This window comes from Nymphaea colorata, chromosome 3 (assembly GCF_008831285.2).
Source record: "Nymphaea colorata isolate Beijing-Zhang1983 chromosome 3, ASM883128v2, whole genome shotgun sequence".
Lineage (NCBI taxonomy): Eukaryota > Viridiplantae > Streptophyta > Magnoliopsida > Nymphaeales > Nymphaeaceae > Nymphaea > Nymphaea colorata.
The window spans coordinates 9,955,895-9,982,309 of NC_045140.1; the positions used below are offsets into that span (position 1 = coordinate 9,955,895).

A 26,415-nucleotide genomic window follows, 5' to 3' on the forward strand; every position below is an offset into this window, starting at 1 on the left:
TCTTCCTTTGGCTTCAAACACATACGAACGAAGTAATCGGGTGTTCAAAATAGTGAACATCTTATATGAGGGAAAATATTTCCTTTTAGCTCACTTTCAAAATTATGTACACCTGCACACAGAGACGTGCATATATTGATATGAAACCGGGTCTGCATCTGTAAGTACTCAAAAAGGAGAAGAAAGGAATGATCAAATGAATTTCCGTCGTCAATTAGCGCGGCTGATAAGTGCAGAAAACCCAAGTCATCAATCATGTGTCGGTGGATCTGACACCCTCACAGGGGCTCAATTATCACTTTAAAGTTATTTTTTAATTTGTATTAAAGAAAAGTCAAAGAGAAAATGTTACTTAATTTAGATCTTTTATATATAACGGGTGCGTGCAATTGCCTTCACCAGCGCATAAGAATTGTGGTATTCTAGATTGATTACTTCCCATCATTTTACTTGTTTAAGTCCCAGTGCCCCTTAAATTTTAAAAGTTAAACCACTAGTACCCCAGAAATTTCCAACTCTGCCACTCTATAGGTCTATGGTTATCCACGGTGGATCTGACAAAAATTCTTATGCACATCCGCACTAAAGGGTGAAAGGCAAATCATAGGGGCATTTTTGAGAAAAAAACTACAAAGAATTAAAGAATTTTAGTATAAGCCTTATTTTTTTCAAAACCCATGAATTTAAAAGATAATAAGTAAGTGATCTGCAAGAGTTAGTTGAAAATAATTAATAGTAGACTTAATAAATAGTAAGAAAACCATGTCTAATATCAGACCTGGCACGCACATGTGCACAATTTTCTTTTTAACCAGTGTGGTGATTCTTGAACCTTTGGTTTGGAAAATTCCAGAGTAATTAAAATACGAAAAATTCGTAAACATCAAAGTGGATAATATTGCTTCACGCCTGCTGCATATTTCGTATCGTTAAATATTATTGCTAAACTAATTTCTCCTTTTTTTCTTCTTTTTTGAGATTAAGCGAAGCAATATATAGTACTAATTTTGAATAAGAGCTTCATGTAAGTTAGATAGAAGGTTTGAAGCAGTTTGTAGTAAAAGCTGAGAGAGTTCAAAATTTTGAGATTCACTCTCTGAAATTAATTGGTTTCTTTTATTCTTCTATTATTATATGTATTCACTCTCTGAAATTAATTGCTGAGTTTGGTTTGTTTCCTTCTGATCCGCCTTCTATGGATCGGTTTCCTGTTCCTGTTTTTGTCGTTCGTGAGTTTGATGATTGAGGAGTAAAGTTTGTAAACCTCATCTTTGATCCTCCTATTTATCTTTTATGATCCATTTCATAAGACAAACGTTGAACTCTTGGAACACATGCTTTCGAAACACATAGCCTAAGAAGACCACGTTGGTGCAACTATATTTGTGTTCAGTTATTGGTTTAAATAGCATCTCTAAAATTCATATTTTCAAGGACAAGAACGTGGCTTGTTTCCTTTTCACTAATCGGCTACTTGAAAAGTCAAAATACATCACGCAATGGACATTTGAGACAATTGTTTTGAGCAATATTTATTTAAAAAATTTGACCGCTCAAATGCATGTGTAATGTTGACAGAGAAAACTAAAGATGTAGCGGTCCTAAATTTTTTAGGCATTTTTTTTAAGATATAGAAAATGGAAATAATTTAACAAAACATCCATAACTTTAAAATTATTAAGCATCATAACAAACTAGCTAGTAACCATAAGCCACCATCACTTAGGAAATAAATGAAATCAAGTCAACAAAGTCAAAGCTTAGTACAAAAGTAAAATCAAGTCAACAAAGTCAAAGTTTTGGCATAAAAGTAAAAGCAATAAAAGTTTTTATCATTTCTAAAGTTTCTGATAAATTTGGACCTATTTAGGCATCATCAAACCATCTTAGCGTCGTAGCGACCATTATACAAGTCTTTCTATCTTGAACCACCCAAAAAGAGAAAATGAGAGTAAGAGCTTGGGCAATTTCTTAGTACAGTACCTACTCATAGTTCATTCCACCTTATATTAGGAAATTCCAAAGTCAACTTGCTTCACTATTACATGAAATCAAGAGATTCAATACATGACTTCAATAACAAATATATATGCACTTTGATTATCAAACATTGAACAATAATAAGTATTTTTTGCAACAACATCTACAATGCACATAAGCATGAAGCAATAGTCATTATCCATTGGCTTGCTTGTAACTATATTTGAGTTTCACATATGAATTTACTATGGGCACCATGAAGCCAATATCTCATGCATCATATTTATTTTCACACAACAGATTTATTTAACGACAAGATTATAACCAACAACAACAAGATCTCAATCTCAATCTCAATTCATGCTCTAGTAGTTGATCAACCACTGACTTTCTCCATTTAACCGAACCTTAAAAGGACAAGTTTGGAGAACATTTATCGTGGCAAGGGAAATAGGTCATGCCACAACTGACATACTCAAAAGCGCAAGGACGACTCAACTGCGAAACAATAAAATGGCCTTGATAACAAACATCAACCCAGATCGGCTTTACATAGGCAGAGTGCAATCATCTTCTTCCTCATGCCACCAGAAGTTGTGCGACCTTGCTCCATTGAGCAAGTCTGCACCATATATATCATGGTCAGGCCAGATAATGCATTTAATATAATCAAGCATGCATATGTTTTCAATATATATAAAGCATTCAAGTCTGTTGAGTCAAAGCAAACTAAAAAATAAGAATATGGCCATCATTGTTTTTCTATAATTCATATGTATCAGCTTATTAATTCAAGGGTTCAGACTTGGTTCCAAAGTTTAAATTCAACTATATCTGTCATTTAACAAATTTAGACACAACCACATATATGTGCATGCATGTACATAATTGAGAATAAATATAGATCATTGAATTAATCCACATCTAGGACATTTCAAACGTGCTTTATATTCTCAAAATTATCTTTTATCTGAAAGTCAAATTTTATAAAGTTGAAACACAAGAAAATAAGTCTGAACTCATTTAACTTAACTGTATAGGTCATGCTAGATTTGGGTTCAACCTTATCTCAAGTTTGGGTTAATGTGGGAGAAATCCAATCTTGGGAACTTTTTGTGCAGTAAACAAAAATCAGGTAGATATAGAAAAGTCAACCCTCAAGTTACCAAGTTTTAAATGAAATAAGTATGTCCACAAGCCCATGTTTGGAATTTAAAATAAATATACATCCTGGGATGAATTTTTAGACTTATGAAACATTATTTTTGAATTAAAAAAACAGTTATGTTTCAAACTTTGCATAAAACAGGGTCCAAAGGCAGCCTAAAAAAAGCCATAGCCATATTTTTAAAATCTCAACAGCTTGGTGGGCCTTTTCAATGTTGCAGCACTTTATAAATATTTGTAAAATTATGACATTTTTTTTGAAAAAAAAAATTGACTACAGCTTGATGCAGTTTCAAGTTCTTTTATAAAAGGTATTAAACCCCCTTCTTGGCACTTATTTTTCTCATTTTCCCTCCCTTTCTTTTAATCTCGAGATTTTTCTAATGGTTATAAAGGTGAAGGAAGCTAGTGGGGCCATGTTCTTGCCATCTCTTGCAAGTCCATTTGTGACTCCTACCAACAGACGATGCCACCAACAACATAGAGTTGGTCGAACTAATGATGTGTTTCTATCTTTTATTATTATTATTATTTTATTACTATTATTATTATGATCATCATCATCTTAACTGCCTTCCTGGTTTTTCATTGTGCCATGGTTGTTCAAATGGTGAACCTTATTGAGACAAGGACACTATCCCTATCAAGCAAGGCAAAGCTGGAGAGCTTACATAACTGCAATACCTTGCTTTGTTCTCTTTTCTTTTTTGTAATAAGGACCTCAAAGTAAATGCTACCTCAAAGTAAATGCTAGAATATATGAGAGGAGGGAGAAGAAAAAGAGAGAGAGAGAGAGAGGGAGAGAGAGAGAGACGACATAATATTAACCTATGTGGTTCAGTCTTCCTATGGCATACATCCATGATACTATTTTTCCAACTCAAATAGAATAGCAAACTCATTTATGGATTGTGGAATGCTTCAGCTTGAAGTCTTACCTTTAATGACAAATGATGAATATAAAAATGGATAACTAGGAGAACATAGATTCAGCATTTTTTTTGTTTATCCCCAGTCAATCATTATTTTTAAATATTGGCTAATATAACTTATCTGATGTAAAGCCTTGCCTATGTAAGGCTCAAAATGCAGGCTTGTAACATGTGCTTCCAAAACAGTGAAAGAAAATATGTGTGTGTGTATATAGGGAAATATATATACATATATATATATATATATATATATATATATATATATATATGGAGAGAGGGATATAGAGGGAGAAGGCTCCCTCACTTGTTTGATGGTAGACATAGGGTGTTTAAATTGAACCACCTTAACTTTTTTGTGTTTTTTTCTTCCTTTTATTCTTCTCAAATATGTTGCTAGATTAGACCCATATTTTGTTCTTGAGAGAGACATAACAAGTGGTATCAGAGCTTGGTGAAAGATGTTGGCTGTAACAAAGTATAAAATTGAGAAGTTTAAGGAAAAAAATAACTTTTGCTTATAGAAACAACGTATACAGGACTTGCTAATCTAATGAGATGTGGTAAGTGGCCAAAAGGGATGGTAGCCAAGCAATGTAACATGGCAGATGCAAAGGCTAGCTGCAAGTGCAATCCGACTACACTTAGGACACAAGGTCCTCCGCAACATCATCCATGAAAAATGGCAGAAGCAATTTGGAACAACTACAGAACAAGAATATGGGAAAGAATAACATAGACAAACTACATTTAAAGGAGTCTCTTTATTGCCTTTACATGAAAGAGGGAGAAAATATTCTCATGCATCTTAATGAATTTAAGATGCTTATTTCTCAACTTTTAGTATGAGTGTTAAAATAGATGATGAAAGAAAGGCGGCACTATTGATTGAGATGTTAGCTAGGTCATACGATCATTTAGTAACCACAATGCTCTTTAAAAAAAAGACAGTTAGGTTAGATAGTGTAATTAGTGCTCTTTATTGTATGAAAAGAATATGAAAAACTATGGTACCAGTGAAATTTAAGTAGAAGGACTAGTCATGGATATGGAGAAAAGCGGCCATAGTAAAATAGAGGAAAAAAGTTTTCTAGAAATAACTATCGATTTAAGTCAAAAGAATCTATGAAAAATCTTAATGATGTACATGTGTTTACTGCCATGAGAGTCAAAAATTTTGCTAAACATTAAAGGGCTTAGAGGATCTTAAGATTCAAAAAAAGACAATATGTCTATCATCCTCCGGCTCTATTCATGTTGCAAAAGCAAAGAGTAAGTTAGAAACAAATGATAATGAATATTTATGTTTAGCATATCATGAATCTCTAACTTTAACATATTACTGGATTTTGGATCAAGGTGCATCACCTCTTATGTGTCCACATTGGTAACAGTATAATTCTTATATTTCTTGTGATGGAGGAACTATCTTATGGATAATGATTCCAAATGCAAAGTTAGTGACATTGGAATTATAAAAATTAAGATGCTTTAAGGAGTAGCAAAGAAGCTTTGTTAGGTACAACATGTCCCAAATTTAAAGAAAATTTAATATCTTTAAGGTGCTTAAATGTTGTTGGCTACAATTAACATCATCAAATGGTCCAATTAAATTGTCAGAGTATTAGTTGTAATGAAGCGACTACAAAAAGGCACTTGATATACATTAATAGGAAGAACTATGATAGGTGGAGCTGCAACAATGGTACCAGTTAATGATCAAATGAATGAAGACTCCAAAATACGGTAGGTGAGACTCACACATCTAAGAGAGAAAGGGATGAAAGAGCTCCACAAGATACTTTTGAAAGGGTCCAAGATTCATGCCCTTAGTTCTTGTGAGTGGTGCATACAAGGAAAGCAACATCATGTGAGTTCGAGTTTCAGGCTTACTTAAGTAGAGACATCCTAGAATATATTCAAACGGATGTTTAGGACACAATGCAGCATGCCTCTTTAGTTGGAACACAATATTTCATGAGTTTCATTGATGATTTATCAAAAGGCTTGGGATTACTTTATGAAGCAGAAAAATGAGGTGCTTTGCAAATGCAAAGAAAGGAAAACCTACATAATAAAATGAACAGGAAAAAAAATAAAATATCTACAAATCAATGATAAAAGAGAGTTCAAAAACCAAGAGTTTGACGAATTCTATAAGGCATAAAGTATTATAAGGCACTTCACATGCAAATGAACAACACAATAGAATGTCATGGTAGAAAGAATAAATCAAACTTTATTAAAGTGTGCTAGATGCATGTGATTGACTACTGCCCTTCCCAAAAAAATTTGGATAGAGGCAATGTCCACTACATGTTATTATAAACAAAACTCAATCAACTACCATCAAGCTATTCTTGAGTACAAAAAATGAGTAAAGATTTATAGATTGTGGTATCCAAATAACCAAATATCGTTTTATTAGTATCAATGTGTTTTGTAATGGATATTCTATGATGAAAGGAATCACATCAATACAATTAAATGATGAATATTAGAAGGATCAAGTTAAGAAGTAAACTATTATGGTGGAGCATCAAAATACTGAATGGAATGATGATGAACTTATTGATCACACAAGTTTTGAAAGAGAAAATTCAAGTTAATCACATTCAATAGCAATATATCAACAAAACAAACAGTAAGGCCACTCCAAAGGTATGGCTACCTATATTCAGTTGTATTTACATAGTTTGATGGTCATGATGAACCAACGAGTTTTGAGAAATCTCTCAATAGAGAAAGAGAAACCATTGGTTGATGGCTATGCAAGACGAAATGGAATCTCTTCATTCAAATCAAACTTGGGATCTAGTGGAGTTGCCCAAGAGAAGGAAACCCATGGGTTGCAAGTGGGTTTACAAGAAGAATGAAGCAACATCTAACAAAGGAGCTACAAAGTATAAAGTCAAACTTTCACAAACGGATATGTACGCAGAAAAAGGGACTATAGTAGAATGAGATTTTCTCTCATGTCTTTAAGCATACTTTGATCGAGTGATACTATGTTGGTTACATTGCTTAATTTAGAACTACATCAACTTAATATAAAAACAACTTTTCTAGATGGAAAAGAACAAATTTACATGAGCAACTTGAACGCTTTCAAGTCCAAGGCAAACCAAATTGAGTTTGCAAGTTAAAGAAGTCTTTGTATGGTTTGAAGCAAATGCCACAATGATAGTACAAATGTTTGATTCCTTTATGATTTATCATAATTTTATTCGCTACAACTATGATTGTCGTGTGTACCTCATGGTGTTGAAAGACAATTCATATGTGATGTTGCTCTTATACATTGACGATATGATGGTTGCTTTTAAAAACATGTCTAAGCTAATGAGGTTAAAGTTACCATCAAGTATAGAATTTGCAATGAAGGATCTTGGTAAAGCATAGTAGAACTCAAGAGAGACATGAAGACTAGCAAGCTATGGGTGAACCAAACAAGTTACATGCACAAAAATTCTCTGTAGGTACAACGTTTTGATGCTCGACTGGTCTCAATACCGTTGCTAATTGACATGAAGTTGACCAAAGATGGCAGTCATAAGTAAAAAAAGAGGTGGAGCAAGTGACAAAAGTACCCTAGGCAAACACTATAGGTTGTCTAATGTACACCATGGTGTACGCACAACGAGGTCTCTATCAAGTGGTTAGTGTGGTAAGCAAATTCATGAGCAATCCAAGGAAGATGCATTGGTTAGTAGTCAAGAATGTCATTAGATATCTTGCAAGTTCATAAGATATATGCATTTTGTTTGATCATTCATCATTACCATATGAAATTTGTGATGTGGATGCAAAATATGGTAGAAATTTAGACACCAGACAATCAATGACTGAGTATGTGTTTACCTTGTGTGTAGAATTTTGTATTTCAATGTAAGTTGAATATATGGCTCTATACAAAAGAAGCATTATCATTAAAAGGACTGGGCAAAAAGGGCTATCTTGGAGGCTTATACCAAGTGCTTCCAAATTAGTGATAGAAAAGAGAGGGAGGGAGGGAGAGCGCTTGTTTTCTTTTTCCATACGTTGGTAGCTTAGTCTCATGTTTTATTCTTGAGAGAAGTATTATATTAGTATCAAACTAGTTATAAGCCATATTTTATTTAGGATAATAATGAAGATAATTTTCATTGAGATTAGGTTAATAACAAAAAAAAATGTGTCAAAGTAGCATATCCCTTCCTATTGACTACATCTTTCTCTACTAAGATTTCATGCTACATACAGACAAATCATCATGTTGCTTGATTTTATAAATTCACCCATCCAATGGTACTTAAGATATTCTTGTGCATGCAAACATGTTTTTCTTTTTGCAAAAGAATCCATTTTATATTGCATATACTGTTTGTTTCCATTCTATGTGAAGGTTTTCTTGAAAAAATTATGTTAGTTCATATGAATCCATGTTGACCATGGTTTGTTTCTCAATATTTTGGACTAGAGTTTGAAATAAATTAGGTTTAGTGTACCATCCATTATCATGTGTCTTGGCTCAATTGTAAAAGATTGTGAAGTGGGAGAGTTTAGGTCAAATTACAAGATTAACAGCTGATTGAGTTGGAGATTCAAGGGTAGGACATTTAGTTGTAGAAGTTAATGAAGCTGGAGAGTTTGGTGGCTTTGATATTGTTTTGAGGATTCGTGTGACTATCGGCTTGAAGGTAAGATCATATAAGATGAAATTTCTTGAGTTTAGGTGTGGTTAATTAGAGAAGAAGTAGAACAACCATGAAGGATAATAGAATATTTTATTTTATTTTTGGAACATGAGGGACGTTTGTCAACATAAACCTTTTATTTTTGTATCAAAGTTCCATTTTACCTATATTTGTGTCTGGAACATTTCATGTTGTTGCTTACTATCACAGCCACTGACTCAAAATACTCACGTTGTGCCACTAAACCTTGATCTAAAGTGACAACGTGATGTGTGGCACATATATTTAATGCCAATGGATGTTGTTAATTGATTTCATAGTCATTATCAAGCTTTCGTAAATCAAACAATCTATGGCCACATGATTCCTCCTACCACATAGTTGACAAATTATTTAACTAATGCATTTTGGTATTGTATACATAACATTTCATGCTTTTTGAACCTTGAATTAGATCATCCACCAACTTTATTTCTACCTCTACCTCTGCCATGGGCACAACCTCTTTCAGCAAAGAAGCAACTATTGAAAACTCACTAATTGGTTGCTCCTTCTCATTAAGGAGCTCTAAATGTTTCTCCTTAATTATTAGAAAGTCATAAATTTCATAGAATACGAGAAGATAGTTCAATGATATCATGGTGGTGACAAAAATTTCATACTTCCTAGCCATTAATCACATGCATAACCAAGTCATCCTCGCTTATATTTTCACCAACTGAGCTTACTGAATCAATGAAGAACTTCACATGGTTGATATAGCTGACTCTACAATTTTCACTTTTAGACACATGTTGGAGATTATGCTTGATTTGAAGAACCTATAAATTTGACTGTAAGACAAATGCTTTCTCAAGGAATAAGCATGCTTCTTGAGATTATTGTGAAGGATAATTTGGCTGAGTACCAATTTAGTGATGGTAGCCTTGATCCAACTCAAAGTTAATAATCTCCTTCCGACTGAGATACTTAAAATTGGCCTTATAATTTAACCTTAACTTGTAGAGGCAGGCATGGATGCAGTTATCAACAAACTTGAGAAAATCTTACATGAACATCATAAACTAAATCCAATATTTCCACAGCTAACAATTTTTGCAATCAAACATCACTAGAACAAGAGAAGAAATCATTCCAGTATACAACTAAAGCAAGAGCCATAGATTGTAACGATATAGATGACACAGTTCTCTTTGACATCATTAAATGTTGCAATATAGGAGAGATATAAGAGAGAGAGAGAGAGATAGAGAGAGATAACACAATGTTAACTTACCTGGTTCTGCTTAAATACAGCCTACATTTATGACAACATTGACTGACTATCATATTATCACAAATAAAACATTGGGGCATATAACTATTGTGTGATTCCAAAGTGTATAGATAAGCATGGTAAACCTTTTTGAATTTCACAAGTTTGTGTACATTACATATCAGTACAAGGTAAGTGATCTAACATTTCATTTCTAGCTTTTATCAGAGCTCTACTTATAGAAGGATTGTCTTCTTTCTGGAGCTTTATCAAGACAGTAGATCATTCTTGCATTCGTCTAATCTTCTTCATATTCATATGACTTTTACATTTGATTGCTTCATCTTTCCATTGTCACTACCGACTTCTTTTTATTAATTGTTTACGGCTTTCTTAAAGTGCCCTAATTCAACCATCCTAAACCCGAACTTTGCCCTCCAAAAAAAAAAAACTGACAAGGATTGTTTGGTTGTTTTGGATTATTGGTTTAAAACACCAGTCAAACAAAAAAAATACTCCATTGCCTTAAGTGTAACATCCCTAAAAGTACCCTATTTTTTTTTATATACATTCATTCACGGGGGTAGCACAACATTTACAAATACATGACCTACATAGTTGCCATAGGTCATGTATGTTGTAAAGCATGTATGATAATTTATCTATGTATTAGCACATGACTTGATCTATCCTAGGCAGTCAATGGTTCTAATCAATCTAAGGACTACTTTCACTTTCATTGATATTGTAGTTCACAATCTAACACATGTACTGAAATCAATACCAAGACAAATCTACCTTATAATTTACATATTGATGGCCCCACCACTAGTTATATAGCTGCAAACCACATAAATATATATAAAAGTCAAAATAACAGTCACATACATATCTGCACACCAAAACTATTTGATCTACCATGATTTCATTTGCTCGTTGTTGTCGTGCACCAAAATCACATGAAACATAATATTATTTTCAATGCATAAGTATGTTTTCACGTTTAGGGCAGATTCATATTTTAGATCATTTCAAGACAAACTCAACGAAACACTTGTCAACAATGACCTTCGATTGAGGGCAGTAGTGTTGAAGAAGAGGAAGAAGAAGAAGTTGTATGGGTAATCGTAAAACTTGATACGAAGGGTGCAGAATATAGATGGAATATATTATTCATGGAAACAAGAGGAAAGAAGGTATCAAATAGATATGGAGAGGAAAGTGCTATGCAACAAAGGCATAGGCGAAGGAGGGCGTGTCGATTGCCTTCCATATCAATTTCCAGAAATATTATGTGTCAAAGAGAAAGATAGATAAACAAGAAATCCTTGTAAATTGCTGCGTTCCTGAATGATAATAAGACTCCTAGGAGAAGCGGTAAGGATGTACGCGCGCGGTTAAAAGTGTCGTTTCTCTGAGAAGATAATAATTACAAAAAAGAAAAAAACCAAGAGGAACTTAGAGGTGGGCGTAGGCAGTGCTGGTAACCGATGGTAAATCTTGTGATTGCATGCAGTTTCTATATCCCACTTGTTCCAGTTTTTCTTTTTCTAGAGCAATACAAACTGAATATGCTTGTGTCTGCATAAGAGAGGGAGAGAGAGAGAGAGAGAGAGAAAGAGTTGAGTCACCTTTCCGTCATATGGAGGACAGGTGGGGCTTGATGATCCAGTACTCTAGAAAGAGTAATAAGAGGGCCACCAATAACATGAACTTGCGGATGGAAGGAAGCCAGGCTTTGGGGCTTACAAGGACGCAAAGCGAGAGGAACAGTGCGGCAGCTGCCACAGAAATATAACAGGAAGTTGTTGTACGTTGAGCTAGTGCAAAATCAGCGCGGCTGAGCCCTCCCAGTTGCATGCAGCAACCCAAGTTGGCTACAGCCCATCCCATGTCGAAATACATTTGCTGCTGCTCCCTCTCCCTCCGGGCGGCAGAGCTCGAATCACCGGTCTCGGGCGTCGCGCCCCCTAGATGCAGATGATAAGCTCGGTTTCTGGGCGGACCGGCGAGGATGTCCAGAAAAGTATCGATCAGGGACCTAATAATTTCCTCCCAATCCAACAAGGTGCCCGTGCGGCTTCCGGCAAAGATTGCCAAGCGTAACATTCTCTCGATCGTTGACTCTGGGACTGTAACCTTGACCACAAGGAACACAAAGTTCCCAGCCTCATCCCTCAGAACTAGTCGATCGATCACCACGTTGGGGACGACTGAATGGATTGCCTCGATGAACCGGAGCAGGGAGTTTAGCATCTCTGGACCAGCCAGCGCAGTCACCACTATGATAACTAGCGGTCCCATAATTGCACCAGGTTGGGTGCTCTCTTGCACTTACGATTGCCTTTCTTTTTCTACTCTCCCTTCATCCAAATAGACAGATAGGAGACTTTAGGTGAAAACAAAACCAGGGCGGAGAAAGACCTCCCCTTCGAAAAAGGTTAGGCGTCCCTCTATATTAAAAACTGCCATTCTAAAAAGAGAAGCCCGAAAGAACCTCGAAGTTTCGTCTTCCCGTTGGGATTTTTGCAGAAGGGAAAAAGTGCACATGGTCTAAATATTTTCTAGTTTAAAATTTTAAAAGAATTTTTAGTGCTTTTTCATAAATTCAAGGTATTTTACATCACGTATAAAGCAAGATTTGTTTTTCACAATTTAAGCTTCAAATGTATAATAAAAATTCAAAAATCTTGCTTTAGTTTGATCTTCTTCCACCACTGTAGTTTGATCTTCTTCCAACAGCGTCCTTCCTCCTTCGACCTCTATTAACCACCGCCTCCTCTTCCTTCTACCCCAACTTTAGCTTCGCACTAGACTCCTTTCGCCCTAGGTAATAGGAAGAGCTACATGCTAAGTTACCCATGTCAAGACTCCAGAATTAGCACTCGGATACGTTAGGACACCTTTCGGATGGAGTCTGGATCAAACTCAACCCAAAACACATTAAATCATTTTTTTTTAAACAATTTCTTTTGGAAGGATTTGTATATGTGGAAATATTTGCAGACTTCCTGTGCATATATATATACCCACATTTTCAAAAACTGCGATACTGATACCCAGTTTATCGTACCCATACTACTGTCCATGTGACTTAGGCTGGGGCTGCGGGGCATGTGAGATATAGCTCGCCTTTAAGATCAAAAAGATAAAAAGGAAGAGAGACAGACGATGAAAAATGAAAAAATCAGGAAATAAGCAACAAACCTCAGGAACCTGACGCGTATGACCATAGTGCTAGGCCAGTTTTCCCCATGACCATAGGTTCCTTAGCTCCCACATACATCTGCCTCCGAACTCCAACCTGACGAAGACAACGCACATGATAAATCCATTATTCATGCCAACCATGTGTGCGTCATCAAATTGTTCTGGCGTTTGTACCAGCCATGTTTCTGGCCAGTAAATAATCCATGAGTAAATGAAAATGTTGACCAATTGAACAGACAAGTGTATCTCACAGAGCAGCTTTCAGGATGGCAGTCAATTAATTACCATCGAATTTGACACAGCAAATTAAAATTCAAATGAGCACTTAAAATGATTTTCATGAATTAAGCAATCTCTCCACCCTGTTTCGGCAACCGAGAGTGAGATAGATTAAAGAAGACTTAGGTGTGATTTTCTCACTGAACCGTTAACATCCCGGATGGTTGGGACGTTCAAAATCGGTTCCTTCACTTTTTTAGCATGATTTTTGTGATTTGTATGTTTATATATGCTACTTTCTAGCAGCTTAAAATCATCGTATGAGATTGTTATAATTGTGTAGAGTTTATTGTCAGCACTCCGATCACACTAACTGAGTGAAATTCTCAAAATATGATGGCACTTGCTGGTATGTTAATTTGAGGATTACATCGCATTACCAATGACTTTCGCTTGCTAAATATTCAGGCACCGTATGAAGGAAATGACGCTGTTCTGGTTGGAAATGGCGGAGGTTTGGTCATTCGAAACACTGAATATTCATATTTCAGTGCCAACAACTTTAGCTAGTTTTTTACTTCAAGATACTTTTGCATGTGCTTGAGATTACTAAATACCTTATTTTTATGCAGTAGTAAAACCTAATATCATTTAGACTGTAATTTTAATTGTCAATTTTTTATGCCCAACTCCTCAATTAATTAGCATCACCCATGCATTCTTGAATGGTGATCTTCTGAAAAAAAGTTATTTCATGGAACAACCACTGGGTTTTGAATAGGACTCCGTATCCATTTGCAAGTTGAACAAAACTCTTTATGCGCTCAAGTAAGCTGCACTTGCTTGATATCACAAGCTTAGGCATTTTTCTCTTCCGGTTTTCAAACATCCTAGAATGGCTACATCGTTATTTATATTGAAGAAATGATATGTTCTTTGCTATGTTCTTGTTTATGTTGATGACATATTATCACTGGGAATGATCTCAACTTTATTACTCACCTCATTTTTCAGCTTTGGTCCACATTTGCTCTAAAGGATTTAGGTACTCCTACCTATTTTTTTGGCATGGAAGCTCACAATGTGTATAGTGGTCATCTTCTTTTACAATAGAAATATGCTATTGGTATTATTCAAAACTCTCAGAGGTTGTAGATAAAGCTTTGTCTACACCTATGTCCTCCTCCAAGAATCTATGCAGGATGATATAGTTTCATATCACAATGTATATGAATATTGAAGCATAGTTAGTGCTCCCCAGTATCTTACTTTGACAAGACTGGATTTGTCTCTGCTATCTATGAACTCTATATGTATATGCATAAGCCCAAACAAGAGCATTGGAATACGGTAAAGAGGATCCTGAGATATATTAAAGTCACAATATATGATGCTTTACTCATTAAATCGTCTATGAATCTATCTCTTAATGCATATTATTATGCAGACTGGCTGGGTGTCGAGATGAATAAGTCAACAGGAGGTTACACAATTTTTATTAGTCCTAATCTTCTATCTTGGAATTCTAAGAAGCATCATAGTGTAGCTTGATCTAATTCTGAGCCCAAATATCACTTTGCAGGCAACACTGCTATAGAAATTATATGAATCCAATATCTTTCTACATATATTTGTGCTACATATTGGCAGCAACGCCCATTTTCAATAGCAAGAGCAGACATGTGGATTTGAATGTTCATTTCTTAAGAGATGATAGCAAAGAATGAAGTTCAAGTAAAGCATGTTTCGTCCTTACTAGACAATTTGTCAAACTGTATAATTTTTTGCAACCACCAAGAACATGTTAGGTAGATCACTTCATTAAATGTATAATCAGAGACTCTAAATTAAGGAATTGCATCAACAAAATTGGATTAATGGGCCTACAATGGTGAAAAAGGTCACAGACCATTGTTCTGAACCATTAGGCTCAAGAAGCTTCACCTTCTACCAAGTTGAGGGTCCCTATAGCTTCTATCAGTTAAGAAAGTAATACGGTGAGAATGGTTACAAAAAGATTCACATGGTTTTGCATAATTTACATGGACTGATAAATAGTTGTGACCACTAGAAATATTTCTCACTGTTGTAGGAGTGTAGCTCTGCTGCTAGTAGAAAGGCAACTTGTTTGCTATTCAAGAACCAAGCTATTGGGCCATGACACAACATAACATTATAGAAATTACTATATATCTGTGTGTGTATGTATTCAGGGAGAGAGAGAGAGAGAGAGAGAGAGAGGTTGAGCGTAGAAGGTGGAAAGGAGGGTGTGAAACCAATAACACCAGCGTAAAAACTGTAGGACACCCCTCAACCCTTACACTCTCAACACCAACAGGAGAGTAAAGCCCATGGAATCAAAAGTGAGAGAAAGAGAGAGAGAGAGAGACAGAGAGAATAACATAAAAAGCAACATGATATATAAAAGTTATTATCAAGAAAGAAAAATACGAAGAGAGAAATTAAAAGTAAACAATTTAAATTTATGAGATTTTAGTGAACTTGAGGGGTGAATTTGGGTTAGCAAAAGACTAAGTGAGAGGCATTTTAGGAAGATAAGCAAGTCAAGAAGACAATGAGCGTGTCTAGGGATGTATTTGAGAAAATCTAGAACAAAAATGAGTTAAAATTTGATTTGTAGGGACCAAATTCACAAAAGTGAGTTAAAATTTGATTTATAGGGACCAAATTCACCTTTTCCTAGCAATGGGTCATGAGTTGCACTAGGCTCCATTTGTCGACTGTTTTAGAGCATCATTTCAAGAATAGGGCTAGAAACTTGTGAAGTATCTGTGAGCAAGATGATCATTGAACCTATTAGTTCGGACAGGCTTCATTAATTTCTAGAAAGATATGAGAAAAAAACTAGCTAAATTTTTCCTCACCATGAAAAGGGAAGAAATAGATGGGAGATAGAGGAGAATGCAGGACCAATACCATAGCAATGCAGAAGTAGTACATCAAAAGAAGAAGAAAAATAAGACAATGGTGTGAAGGGAAGCTGCTCACCTAAAGGTCAGGAAGCTGTCAACCGAATTGAAAAATGCTCTTAAAAGTATTGGCAAAATGACCTACTTGCACATGCCAATGGCACCAAAGGCAAGCAAAAACAGATGAGGGGCGGAGCAAAAAGGGTTGAAACAACCATAGATGCACTCTTTGCAAGGAGGCTGGCCATACATGAGAGAGAATCTAGGAGCTTATAGGGAAACCAACCAAGGAAAAACCAGTACTACATCTAATGCCGATCTTGCAAATTTTGTCACTAAAAAAATTACCTTGAGAATTTTTTCAAAAATTTTCCAAGATGAATGTGATCTCATCTCAACCCATCGACAACTAGAAGATGATAATCATGCTCTTATTTCTCTCTCAAATAATTATGCTTTTGTAGGTTCTCGGGCCACCAACCATATGTCTAATCTTTGTCTAAACTGGTTAATGTAGATAAATTAAGAAAATGCCTCGTATTGACTACAGACAGGTCTCCTATAGATGTTGAGGGTACCGGTGGGAAACAATAGGGGTGTTTAAAAAATATTTTAAGATGTAAAAAATATAGGACTGAAAACCTATGATATAAATCAGAAATTGTAGAAAACGTAATCTGTAAAACAGTTTAGAGAAGTACATTTGGTTCGACTAAAACCATATTAAATTAACTTGTATTGATATGAAAATTAGTCATTAAACTCTCTGCATATCAGAAAATCAATAAGATGATACAGAATAGAAAAACATGTACAGGATAAAAAGTTATGACTTCAGAAACTTAGAGTAGAAATATGAATAACAGAGAGGGAAAAAAACAGACTTCAAGACTCTTTAACTACATTTGGAACGATGGTTTTTTTTTTTTCAATTTTGTTTATAGATTTTCTGCATAAGAGAATCAATAAATGTTTGGAAAAATATTGAATAAGAAAAGATAAAAAGACATCACAAAGTTGATGAAAAATACATGACGCACACCCATCACCGACCTCATTTCCTCCCAAGGCACCAGCATGGTTTGAATACTGTGAGAGCCTCCCAACCTCTCAATCATTCATATTGATATGTACACCATCAACATTTTTGGTGGGAAACAAGGGATAAGATTTTTGTCACCAAAATCTTATCTTTGTTTTATCAAACAGAAGGACAACTTACCATTGATACAGATCCGAGCAATTCATGATATACGGATGCTTTCTTTTCGTGGTCCATGGACAATCCATGGAGGACACAAATCCATGGAAGCTTGCCTGTGGCATAATGACTTTTTTTCTACAAGGACGAAAAAGGTGTGACCTGTGGGACAGAAGAACGGAAAAATGGCGCACAACACAGTCGTGGAAGCTTCCTCTACCTCCTTAATGCACAAAGTACACATTACAAACGGCTGAAACGGCAAAGCATAATCCCACGGTCTTTTGGAGTAAACTCAGAAGACATTGTTATGATCTTATGTACATGTTTCAAAAAATTGGACATATTCACAATATAGTGGAACAAAAGTATTTCACGAATTTACTCTTTTTTTGAAGGAGATGTATGGGATAGCAACAATATATTATTATTGCCAAATGGCCTTCAATGACTATGAGGTTGAGTGAACTCAATATCTCGAATACTAGCGACTGTTAGTATTCCACTATATTATTATTCATGAATACAAACACTGTATTCCATGTTTAATTAAATTTATATTATTATTGCCAAATGGTAAAAAAGTGAGTACCACGCAGGACAAGATTTGAGAAACCCTCCATCTTTATAAGGCAAATCTGGAAACATAAAATTTAGTTAAACATGTCAAGAACATAGCCGTATGATAAAAGAAAAGCATTTTCAAGTTAGTCATTGGCTGATTTTTTTCCTATTAAAAAGCACGTTAACTAAATAGTTTAAAGTTTCAACTTACCTCACTTAATTTCAAATTACAACTTTAGAATTACCACTAACCTTTTACGTGGACACAATTAATTTTTTTCTACAAAATAAATAAGTATAATATGTTTTCCCCCAATTTGAATTTTAAATGGATAACTGAAAAGAAATTCAATGTAGTTTTTGAACCATCCTTTTGGTGGTCTTTTAAAACTTCGTTTTGAAAAAGTCCGTGGCAACATTAACAAAAAAGAATTAGTAAATTATTTTAATTATAAAAGATATAACAACAAAATCTATAAAATAAATCAAGCGTACTGCTCATTAATTTTGAATATTAAACCGTATATAAGATAAAATAAATTTTAGACATGAATGTATAATTTCTAGATTGAAATCAATTTTTCATTTTTAAATATAAAAAATGTAACCTTAGAATGAAAATTCTAGTCATGCCATTGATTCAATTTTGTATTAAAAAAAGTGCAAATTGGCTAATATTTCTATTTTTAAGGAATTATAAATTTTCATTGTTTTATCATATATGCAAGACATTTTCGGGCCATCAATGGAATGCAGGATGCGCGTGCTTTTATGATTTAACTTTCAATTTATCATGGAAACTCAAACAAGTTTGTCAAAAAAAAAAAATCAAGAGACCTTATTTTAAATGACCATTTTTCTGATTCACTTGGAAAATCTTGAAAACTATAAAACTCATTAGGAAAATTCCCATAGAATTGCTTTTCTGAAAAAGATCACTAATATGGCACCTTCAAAACAAAATACCGTGCATGGCAATGCTTTTTTTTTTATGAAGAGTACAAATTAAATTAAGTTTAAATTGCAAGTTTTAGAATGAAAATGTTTAAAATTATCATTATAAGTTTGAACTTTCATGTATGAAAGGTGCGACTTTAAATGATAAATGAAATGAGTGCATCTCTCTAGTGATGCCGGTCGCTCCTTGTTGTTTTGAATGAATTTCCATTTTCTCCTTTCTCTCTCTCTCTTTTCCTTCATATGGCCCTCTGTCTCTCCCCCCCCAACCTAAATCTCTCTCTCGTGCGCTGGAGGAGTCCAGTTTTTACCAAATTTTCCTGAGGATTGAAATTGGAAACTAATATTATAATAGTTAAATTTGAATTTTGTTAAGAAACTGCTTATTTAGTTTAATCCTAATGCTATTCAGATACAACCATTTTGAAGTAAAGGATAGACATATTAGATCAAGTTGCATAACACGCATCTGTTGTAATAATTACTATTAACCATTTTCATTTCCCCCGATTTGGAAGTGAAATTTCATCGAGGGAAAAGTTCCCTTGGTAAAAGGGTGAAACAGTTGCAATTTCAACTCGTCTTAAAATGAAGTGTGTTTGATGATTAGAAAAAGTTCATTGCAGAAATTTATTGGTGTTTGATGGCTAAGTGAGGGAAGAAAAGAAAAACAGTTAATTAACTAACTATTACAAATGTTATCAATTTTAGTTTGAATTTCAATAATCACATGAACTTTCTTGGATGTTATGAACGAAGACCTGTTAATAAGTTTCAATTTTCACATCTGAATTGGCTATGGTGGGATTAAGAGAGTGACGGTGCTGCAGAAAATTTTCTGTATCCAAACGGTTTGAAAAAACGAAACCAATTAGTCGACAATGAAGTTCGGAATTGGCAACAAGACACATACCAACCGGTGGCAGCCGATTTAAACATTCCCATTTATTAGAACCATGGGATTTATTCTTACGCACTGAGTAGGATTTCCTTTTAACGCATAGAGACGGGAATAAAGCAAACTAATCCTTAATTTTGCCTTAAATACAAGGCATGAACGTCGATTTCTTGTTCCGTTCAGCCATTTTACCTCACTAATTATGAGGGCAAGAGAAACTCTCGTCAGCCGTGCCTTCAAAGTTCATTGACAAGGTTCCAGCAGTTTCGCCGGTTGAACAGGTTATTTGGACAGCGGTGCCGACATCATAAGGAACCAGAGCTACCAGCGTCGGTCCAGGTATATATATATATATATATATATATATATATGGAGAAGAGAGGGAAAGTCATGCCCGGGGGAGTATTCTCTCTCGTTATTTTTAGCAAGATCTGGCCGTCGATCTTCATTACGTCGGACGGCTCATGAAGCGTCGGTCGGTACGTCTTTACGTCCATTCCCAGTTTCTCTCTCCTTTGATGCGCAAGAACTTGCCTATCCCTTTCTGTTTGGAAATTAGGCTCGTTTGATGCGCAGGTCTACTGTTTACCGAGGGGAAAAATCCTCACTTGTAGGGATTTACCATGCGCTGCCAAACACAAGGAAATTTCGCCTGCTTGAACGGTCTTCTTTGGACCTAGAATTCCGGTGACGGCCGAGATGATGCTGGACACTGCTTGCGGGTAGATCTCGGCTAATCTTCTGTTTCTTCACCGTGAACTCCATCAGCAATATGGCGGTGATGGAACCCTGTGGTTTTGTTCTTCATACGATTCGCGGGCGTGGTTGGGTTGGTCCAATTTTCTCTGCTTCGGCAAAGTGATGGATTTTTTAAGAGGGTTTTAGTGCTTGTTGGATCAGGAAAGTTTTTTTTTTTCATTTTTTCAGCGTTTTTAGTGGGGGTTTTTATCTGTTTTTTGTTACAATTTGGTAGGTTTCTTCTGACCTCAACAACAGCATTTTTTTTGTTTTTTTAGTTTCATGTAGTTGTTCAGCCACAATGGCAGGGTTTATCCATCTTCCTCTTGTGCCACTGGTTTAAAATTTTGTTTCTCCGTTAATTTTTTATAGTGAAATTCTAGTATAGGTGATATGAAGCATTAGTTTTTGCTAGTTGTTTTAGTTTGATGCACGCGTTCTTGCTGCTTTGTAACCGTTGGAACCACTATGATAACAAAATTTATCAGCGGTATTTTTTTTTGCAACAAACACAAAGATTTTTTTTTTTTTTGAAAAAAACATCCAAGCCATCAAACATGCCTGAATTTGTGAAAAGCAAAATTTTACCCTCCGTAATTTATCCCATGGAAATTTAAAAAGGTGGGTCATCAATGAAACCATTCAAAAATTTAAAGTTGGAATGAATGTGACTGGTGGGCAGACCACAAACAAGAAAAAAAAAAAATCTTACGCAATTAGGTGGTAACAACGACCGAGCACAACATGCTAGCAATGGAGAGAATGATTCTTAAAAAAAATTGTTTTTCATAGCTTTTTTACCTTTTCCTATTTATAATTTTGTTTGTATAAAAAACCATTAAAGTGAACTAAAGGTATTTTAATCATTAATTTTAATGTAGCACAATTTCTGCAACATATAACCAGGTTCAGGCGACAAGAGAAAGTTATGGGTGCATCCACTCAAAAGCAGAGAAAAAAAACTGAGCTTGGGGGAGCAGTTGAATGGGAATTGATTTACCTAGTTTGTAGCTCCTTGTACGTTCTCCTTGTATTCATAACCTCATCTGTGTACATGTCGAACCAGAAGCGTTGCTGCCTTCTGTCTTTCTGAAACACCATTAATTGGTGGCCAAGCCAGAAATTGTGCTGCCAGGGGGGAAAAAGCAACTGAAACTCAGCAGGGTGTACAGTTATTATGTAGACGAACTGAGAAGACGACCTAGCTTTTGTTTTCCTTACTTGTTTTAGCTTCTGAGTCCTGTGAGAAGGGCCTATTTGTCATTATCTCCATGTTTGCCATGTGCATGCCTTCCAGATACATATATATTGCTCCGATTTCTCTTCCTCCACGGTGCAAAATTGTCTATCTACATGGAATTTTTCCTCTTTAATTTCCAAGACTTTCCTTTCGTAATTGATTTCGAACGGCAAAGAAGGAGATCGATCGCTGGAGCGGCTTATATTTCGACCTTCCAGATCCAGTTTACATCGAGAAGATGCATGGACTGCATGCTAATAGAAGATGGCAGCTACCGCTTTCCTTCTCCTCCTCCAAAGGCCTACACCATGATCGCCTAGCTACTTGTCATTCGGAACAGAAGTTCATGTAGGATCGGAAATGGAAGTGATATAAGCAAGGATGGCAGATGCATACCTTCAAAGCTGGTCCGAGTTTCCAGCACCTTCTCTCGTTTCGTTCCCTATCCGTTCACATTTTTAAAGCTGCGAGTGATGCTTCTAACACCAGCTCGGAAACTTAAGGCACAACTTCCGAAAAGAAGCCTAAACTTCAACTTGGTATGCTTCAACTTGGCCATATTGGTCTGTCAACCACGATTTTTATTTATTATTGTGAAATAAATGTAAAATATAGAGGAGGTTCGTTGCATCAATGAAGGTGGTTAGCCGTGCTGGTGCATTAAATTTTGTGCACAGTGCAGATAATGATAAAAATGCTTCATTTAAATAAGAAAAAAAACTTTTTACAAGGATAAAAGAAAAAAAAAGGACATTTTTTCCAATAATTTCAAGCATGTCCTTTTTTTTATTTGGCGTATGTATGTTGTGTGCACCGAGCGGCGCACACAACTCTGTCTCAAGCACCACCTAAACTTCTAACAGCACCACCAATGAGCGGAGTGGTTCCGTTGGTTTTTTGTGCTTCTCCTGTAATGTGTGCTTGCATTTTGGGTTGTTTTCTTCAATTTTATCTGTACCAACCATTTGCCCAACAATGAACTGCATGACCATTTTGTTAAAAAGATAAACCTGTATCACAAGGTCTAAATGAACCATTTTGTCAGAAAGATGAAGGTTGGACGTAGTTTTCAGTTGTCAAATGTTGTGCCTTGTGTTGTGCATGTGAGGCATGAACATTTTGGCTTCTTAAGGTGCACTTGGATCTTTTTAAAATATTTTATGTTACTGATGTAGGTATTTGTTTGACCAGAGCTCTGTCTTACTTCTTCACAGAAAATGATGACACTGATCCTTGGGAACCCAATCCTTTCCTTACAATTACTAGCTAAAATCTCGATTAAGGGCAAGCCTGAACCGGGAACCCAAAACAGTTGGACATAAATTTCTCAAAATGAGTAGAGGCAATTTTATCAATCACAGATCAGCTTAAGGTTTGTTAATATCTGATAGAGTGTTGACAACATCATGTTCTGTATTTTACGTTTCGGTATGTTTTTTCTTTCTTGATTTGGTAATTGATTTGCCTGGTAGAAAGGTCTCTTCTTCTCAATTGAAAACGAAACAAAACTGGGGAAATGAATTCAGGACAGAATTGTGAGCCCATGCACTGTCTGAACAGCTAAGGTTCCGTCTGCACAGCTCTGGCTCATTCAATAGTCCGAGACCATGCAATTATTATTGTCCTATGGCATCTTCCAAACAACTCACATGGAGGCCACGTTGCTGTTCATCTTCTCATCAATCTAACCCTTGAGCTGTTCATTATATATCGTGCCGTGCCCGATTATTGCATGCGATCATTGCATTGTCAATAAAATACACAATGAATACAAAACATCTTCCTTTGGCTTCAAATACAAACAAAGTAATCGGGTGCTCAAAATAGCGAACATGTTATATGTGGGAAAATATTTCCTTTTAGCTCACTTTCAAAGTTGTGCACCTACGCACACAAATGCACGGCACACAGAGACGTGCATATAACAAATGTTGATATGAAACCAGGTCTACCAAAAAGGAGAAGCAAGGAAAGATCAAATGAATTTCCCTCCACGATTAATTTCTGGCCATTGACTTGCAGGCGAATTATTAGCGCCGCTGATAAGTGCAGAAAGCCCAAGTGGATCTGACATCCTCAGAGGGGCTCAATTATTACTTGAAAGTTATTTTTTAATTTGTATTAAAGAAAAGTCAAAGAGAAAATGTAACTTAATTTAACGATCTTTTATATATAACTGGTGCATGCAATTACCTTCACCAGCCCATAAGAATTGTGGTATTTTAGATTGATTCCTTCCTAACATTTTACTTGTTTAAGTCCGAGTGCCCCTTAAATTTTAAAAGTTAAACCATTAGTGCCTCAGAAATTTTCAACTCTGCCACTCAATAGGTCTATGGTTATCCACGGTGGAGCTAACAAAAATTTTAGGCACATCCGCCCTAAAGGGTGAAGGCAAATCATAGGGGCATTTTTGAAAAAAACTAAAAAAAATTAAAGAATTTTAGTATAAGCCTTTTTTTTTTTTTGAAAACCTATGAATTTAAAAGATAATAAGTATGTGAACTGAAAGAGTTAGTTGAAAATAATTAATAGTGGTCCAGTATCAGACCTGGCACGCACATGTGCACGATTTTCTTTTTAACCATTGTGGTCACTCTTGAACCTTTTGTTTGGAAACTTAAAATAAGAAAAATTCGTAAACATCAATTCCATAGCCCAACGCCCCATGCATTTTGAGCTTCACTCTCAACTCCTTTGGCCCTAGCTTGGTCCACCTTACATGCTGCAGGCGTGTAAGAATAACAGCTCCACCTTAAGATCAAAAGAGACACACAGGAAGAGACATAAGGACACAAACAGAAAGTGAAGAAAAACAAAAAGCCAAAAAAATAAAGAAAAGAGGAAAAAAAACAACGCAGAAAAGGAGAAAAAGGATAACTTGTGAACAATGATGTACATGGCTAGAGGAAGGGAAAAACATCAAAAGATCTTCCCTGTGGAGCAATCTTCGTCTCTTTCTTCCCTTCTTTCTCTGCTGCTCATCGCCACCTCTTTCTGTAATGACCTCACATTTTTTCTATAAATAAGAAATTTTAATTCAAAATTTATTATGTTTTGAAATGTTTGAATTTAAAATGTCATATTAATGATATTTGAAATGAAAGAAACGAGAGCTTTAGAAAGTATAGTGGTAAAAATTTAATTTTTGAATTTTTGCATACCCTACACTTGTGGTAAAAGTCTATTTTAGTAGACTATGACATTCATATATTGGAGAATATTAGATCTCCTTGAAATTTTGGGTGAATTTGCTAAACAATAAGAATTATTCCATTCAGGACTCCATTACTTATAAGTGGTGAGAAATAATTAGCATAATTTATTTATCCAAACAATTAGTTATAAATTGCACTTGATGTACACAGAGAATGAGCTTAGAGCGCAAAAATTTGACATGTAATTGAATTACAGCTTAGTGCTAGTTTGTTACCCTCAAAAACTAGAGTAGTGCGCTTAGATAACTCTTATTTCACTAACACTTATCTTAGCCAAAGCATACAAAAAGATATATAAGGAGGCATTCTAAATAAAGAATTTTCATTTGGCCCTTGACATATAACGGATGTTATAATAAATTTGTCTTTCTAAAGTTCATCTAAACTTAGTGTATAAGCACATGCTTTAGAAGAGTTAGAACCAATTTATTTACACACCCTAATATTTTGAATATGAGAACCAAAAGTGGTTCACCAGCCCACCTGGAGTGCAGGTGATAGGGAGAGTCAGAGACTATTGCTATATATTCTGGAGCGTGAGACATCTCCTTTTGGTTCACCCAACCTGAATTCCTAGGCAGACCAAACATACCTTGAGTCCTAGGTGGTATGGTCTTAAACTTTTTGAGTAAATTGTGAAATCTCACAATATCGTAAAGCAAGTTAATGAGATATTCGCCGATCAAATGGATCGCCCCAAACATGAAAAGAAAGTTTAAAACTTGTATACTCACAATTATCAATTATTTGCATTTAATGAATGTATTTGTAATGTTTTCCATAAGCAAATTTTGGCACCCTATGATGGGCGAGCATTCTTATAAATTTTATATTTTTGTTACTTTGCTTTACTACCTTATTGATGGTTGTAAATCGAGGTGTTATGTTTTCCCTCCCAGCTTTTGGGAGCCAGACACCCAGAATTGGAGCCAAGGGGGGTTAGTAGGAACCATGGCCACCATTAAGATTTTGAAAAAAAAAAAAAAAATTAAATTCTAATGTATATTCTAACAAATGTTGATTTGCCTCGTGAAGACTTTTAAAAAATATAATAAATCCTTATGAAAAATTTTCTTGGCCCCCTGAAAGAAAAGATGCTGGCTCTGAGAGAAACCTCATTGTTCTTGCCTGTTGCATGCCCTTCCCAGGCTTGACTGATGAGCCACCAATCAAACCATGATAGAGTTAACTGGGGATTTCTGAATGAAGGCTATGGTTGCTGTGAGTTTCCAT

General features: G+C 35.4%; 1 protein-coding gene across 6 annotated transcripts; it reads right to left on the reverse strand.

Annotated features, from left to right (window-relative positions):
- Window positions 1–2,149: 2,149 nt before the first annotated feature.
- LOC116250818 (uncharacterized) lies at window positions 2,150–22,514 on the reverse strand. Of its 6 annotated transcripts, none has more exons than XR_004171524.2 (6): window positions 22,361–22,514; window positions 21,946–22,265; window positions 21,725–21,852; window positions 13,215–13,311; window positions 11,639–12,370; window positions 2,150–2,602 (listed from the first exon to the last, which is right to left on the reverse strand). XR_004171524.2 is itself a non-coding variant. In XM_031624761.2 (2 exons), the coding sequence occupies exon 1, from the start codon at window positions 12,309–12,311 to the stop codon at window positions 11,646–11,648; it is 666 nt and encodes a 221-aa protein (XP_031480621.1). In that variant the 5' UTR covers window positions 12,312–13,132; the 3' UTR covers window positions 2,150–2,602; window positions 11,639–11,645. The 6 variants fall into 6 exon arrangements, 1 of the variants encoding a protein (XP_031480621.1); XR_004171525.2 differs by having other exon boundaries at window positions 21,946–22,280; XR_004171526.2 differs by having other exon boundaries at window positions 21,946–22,284; window positions 22,361–22,513.
- Window positions 22,515–26,415: the final 3,901 nt, after the last annotated feature.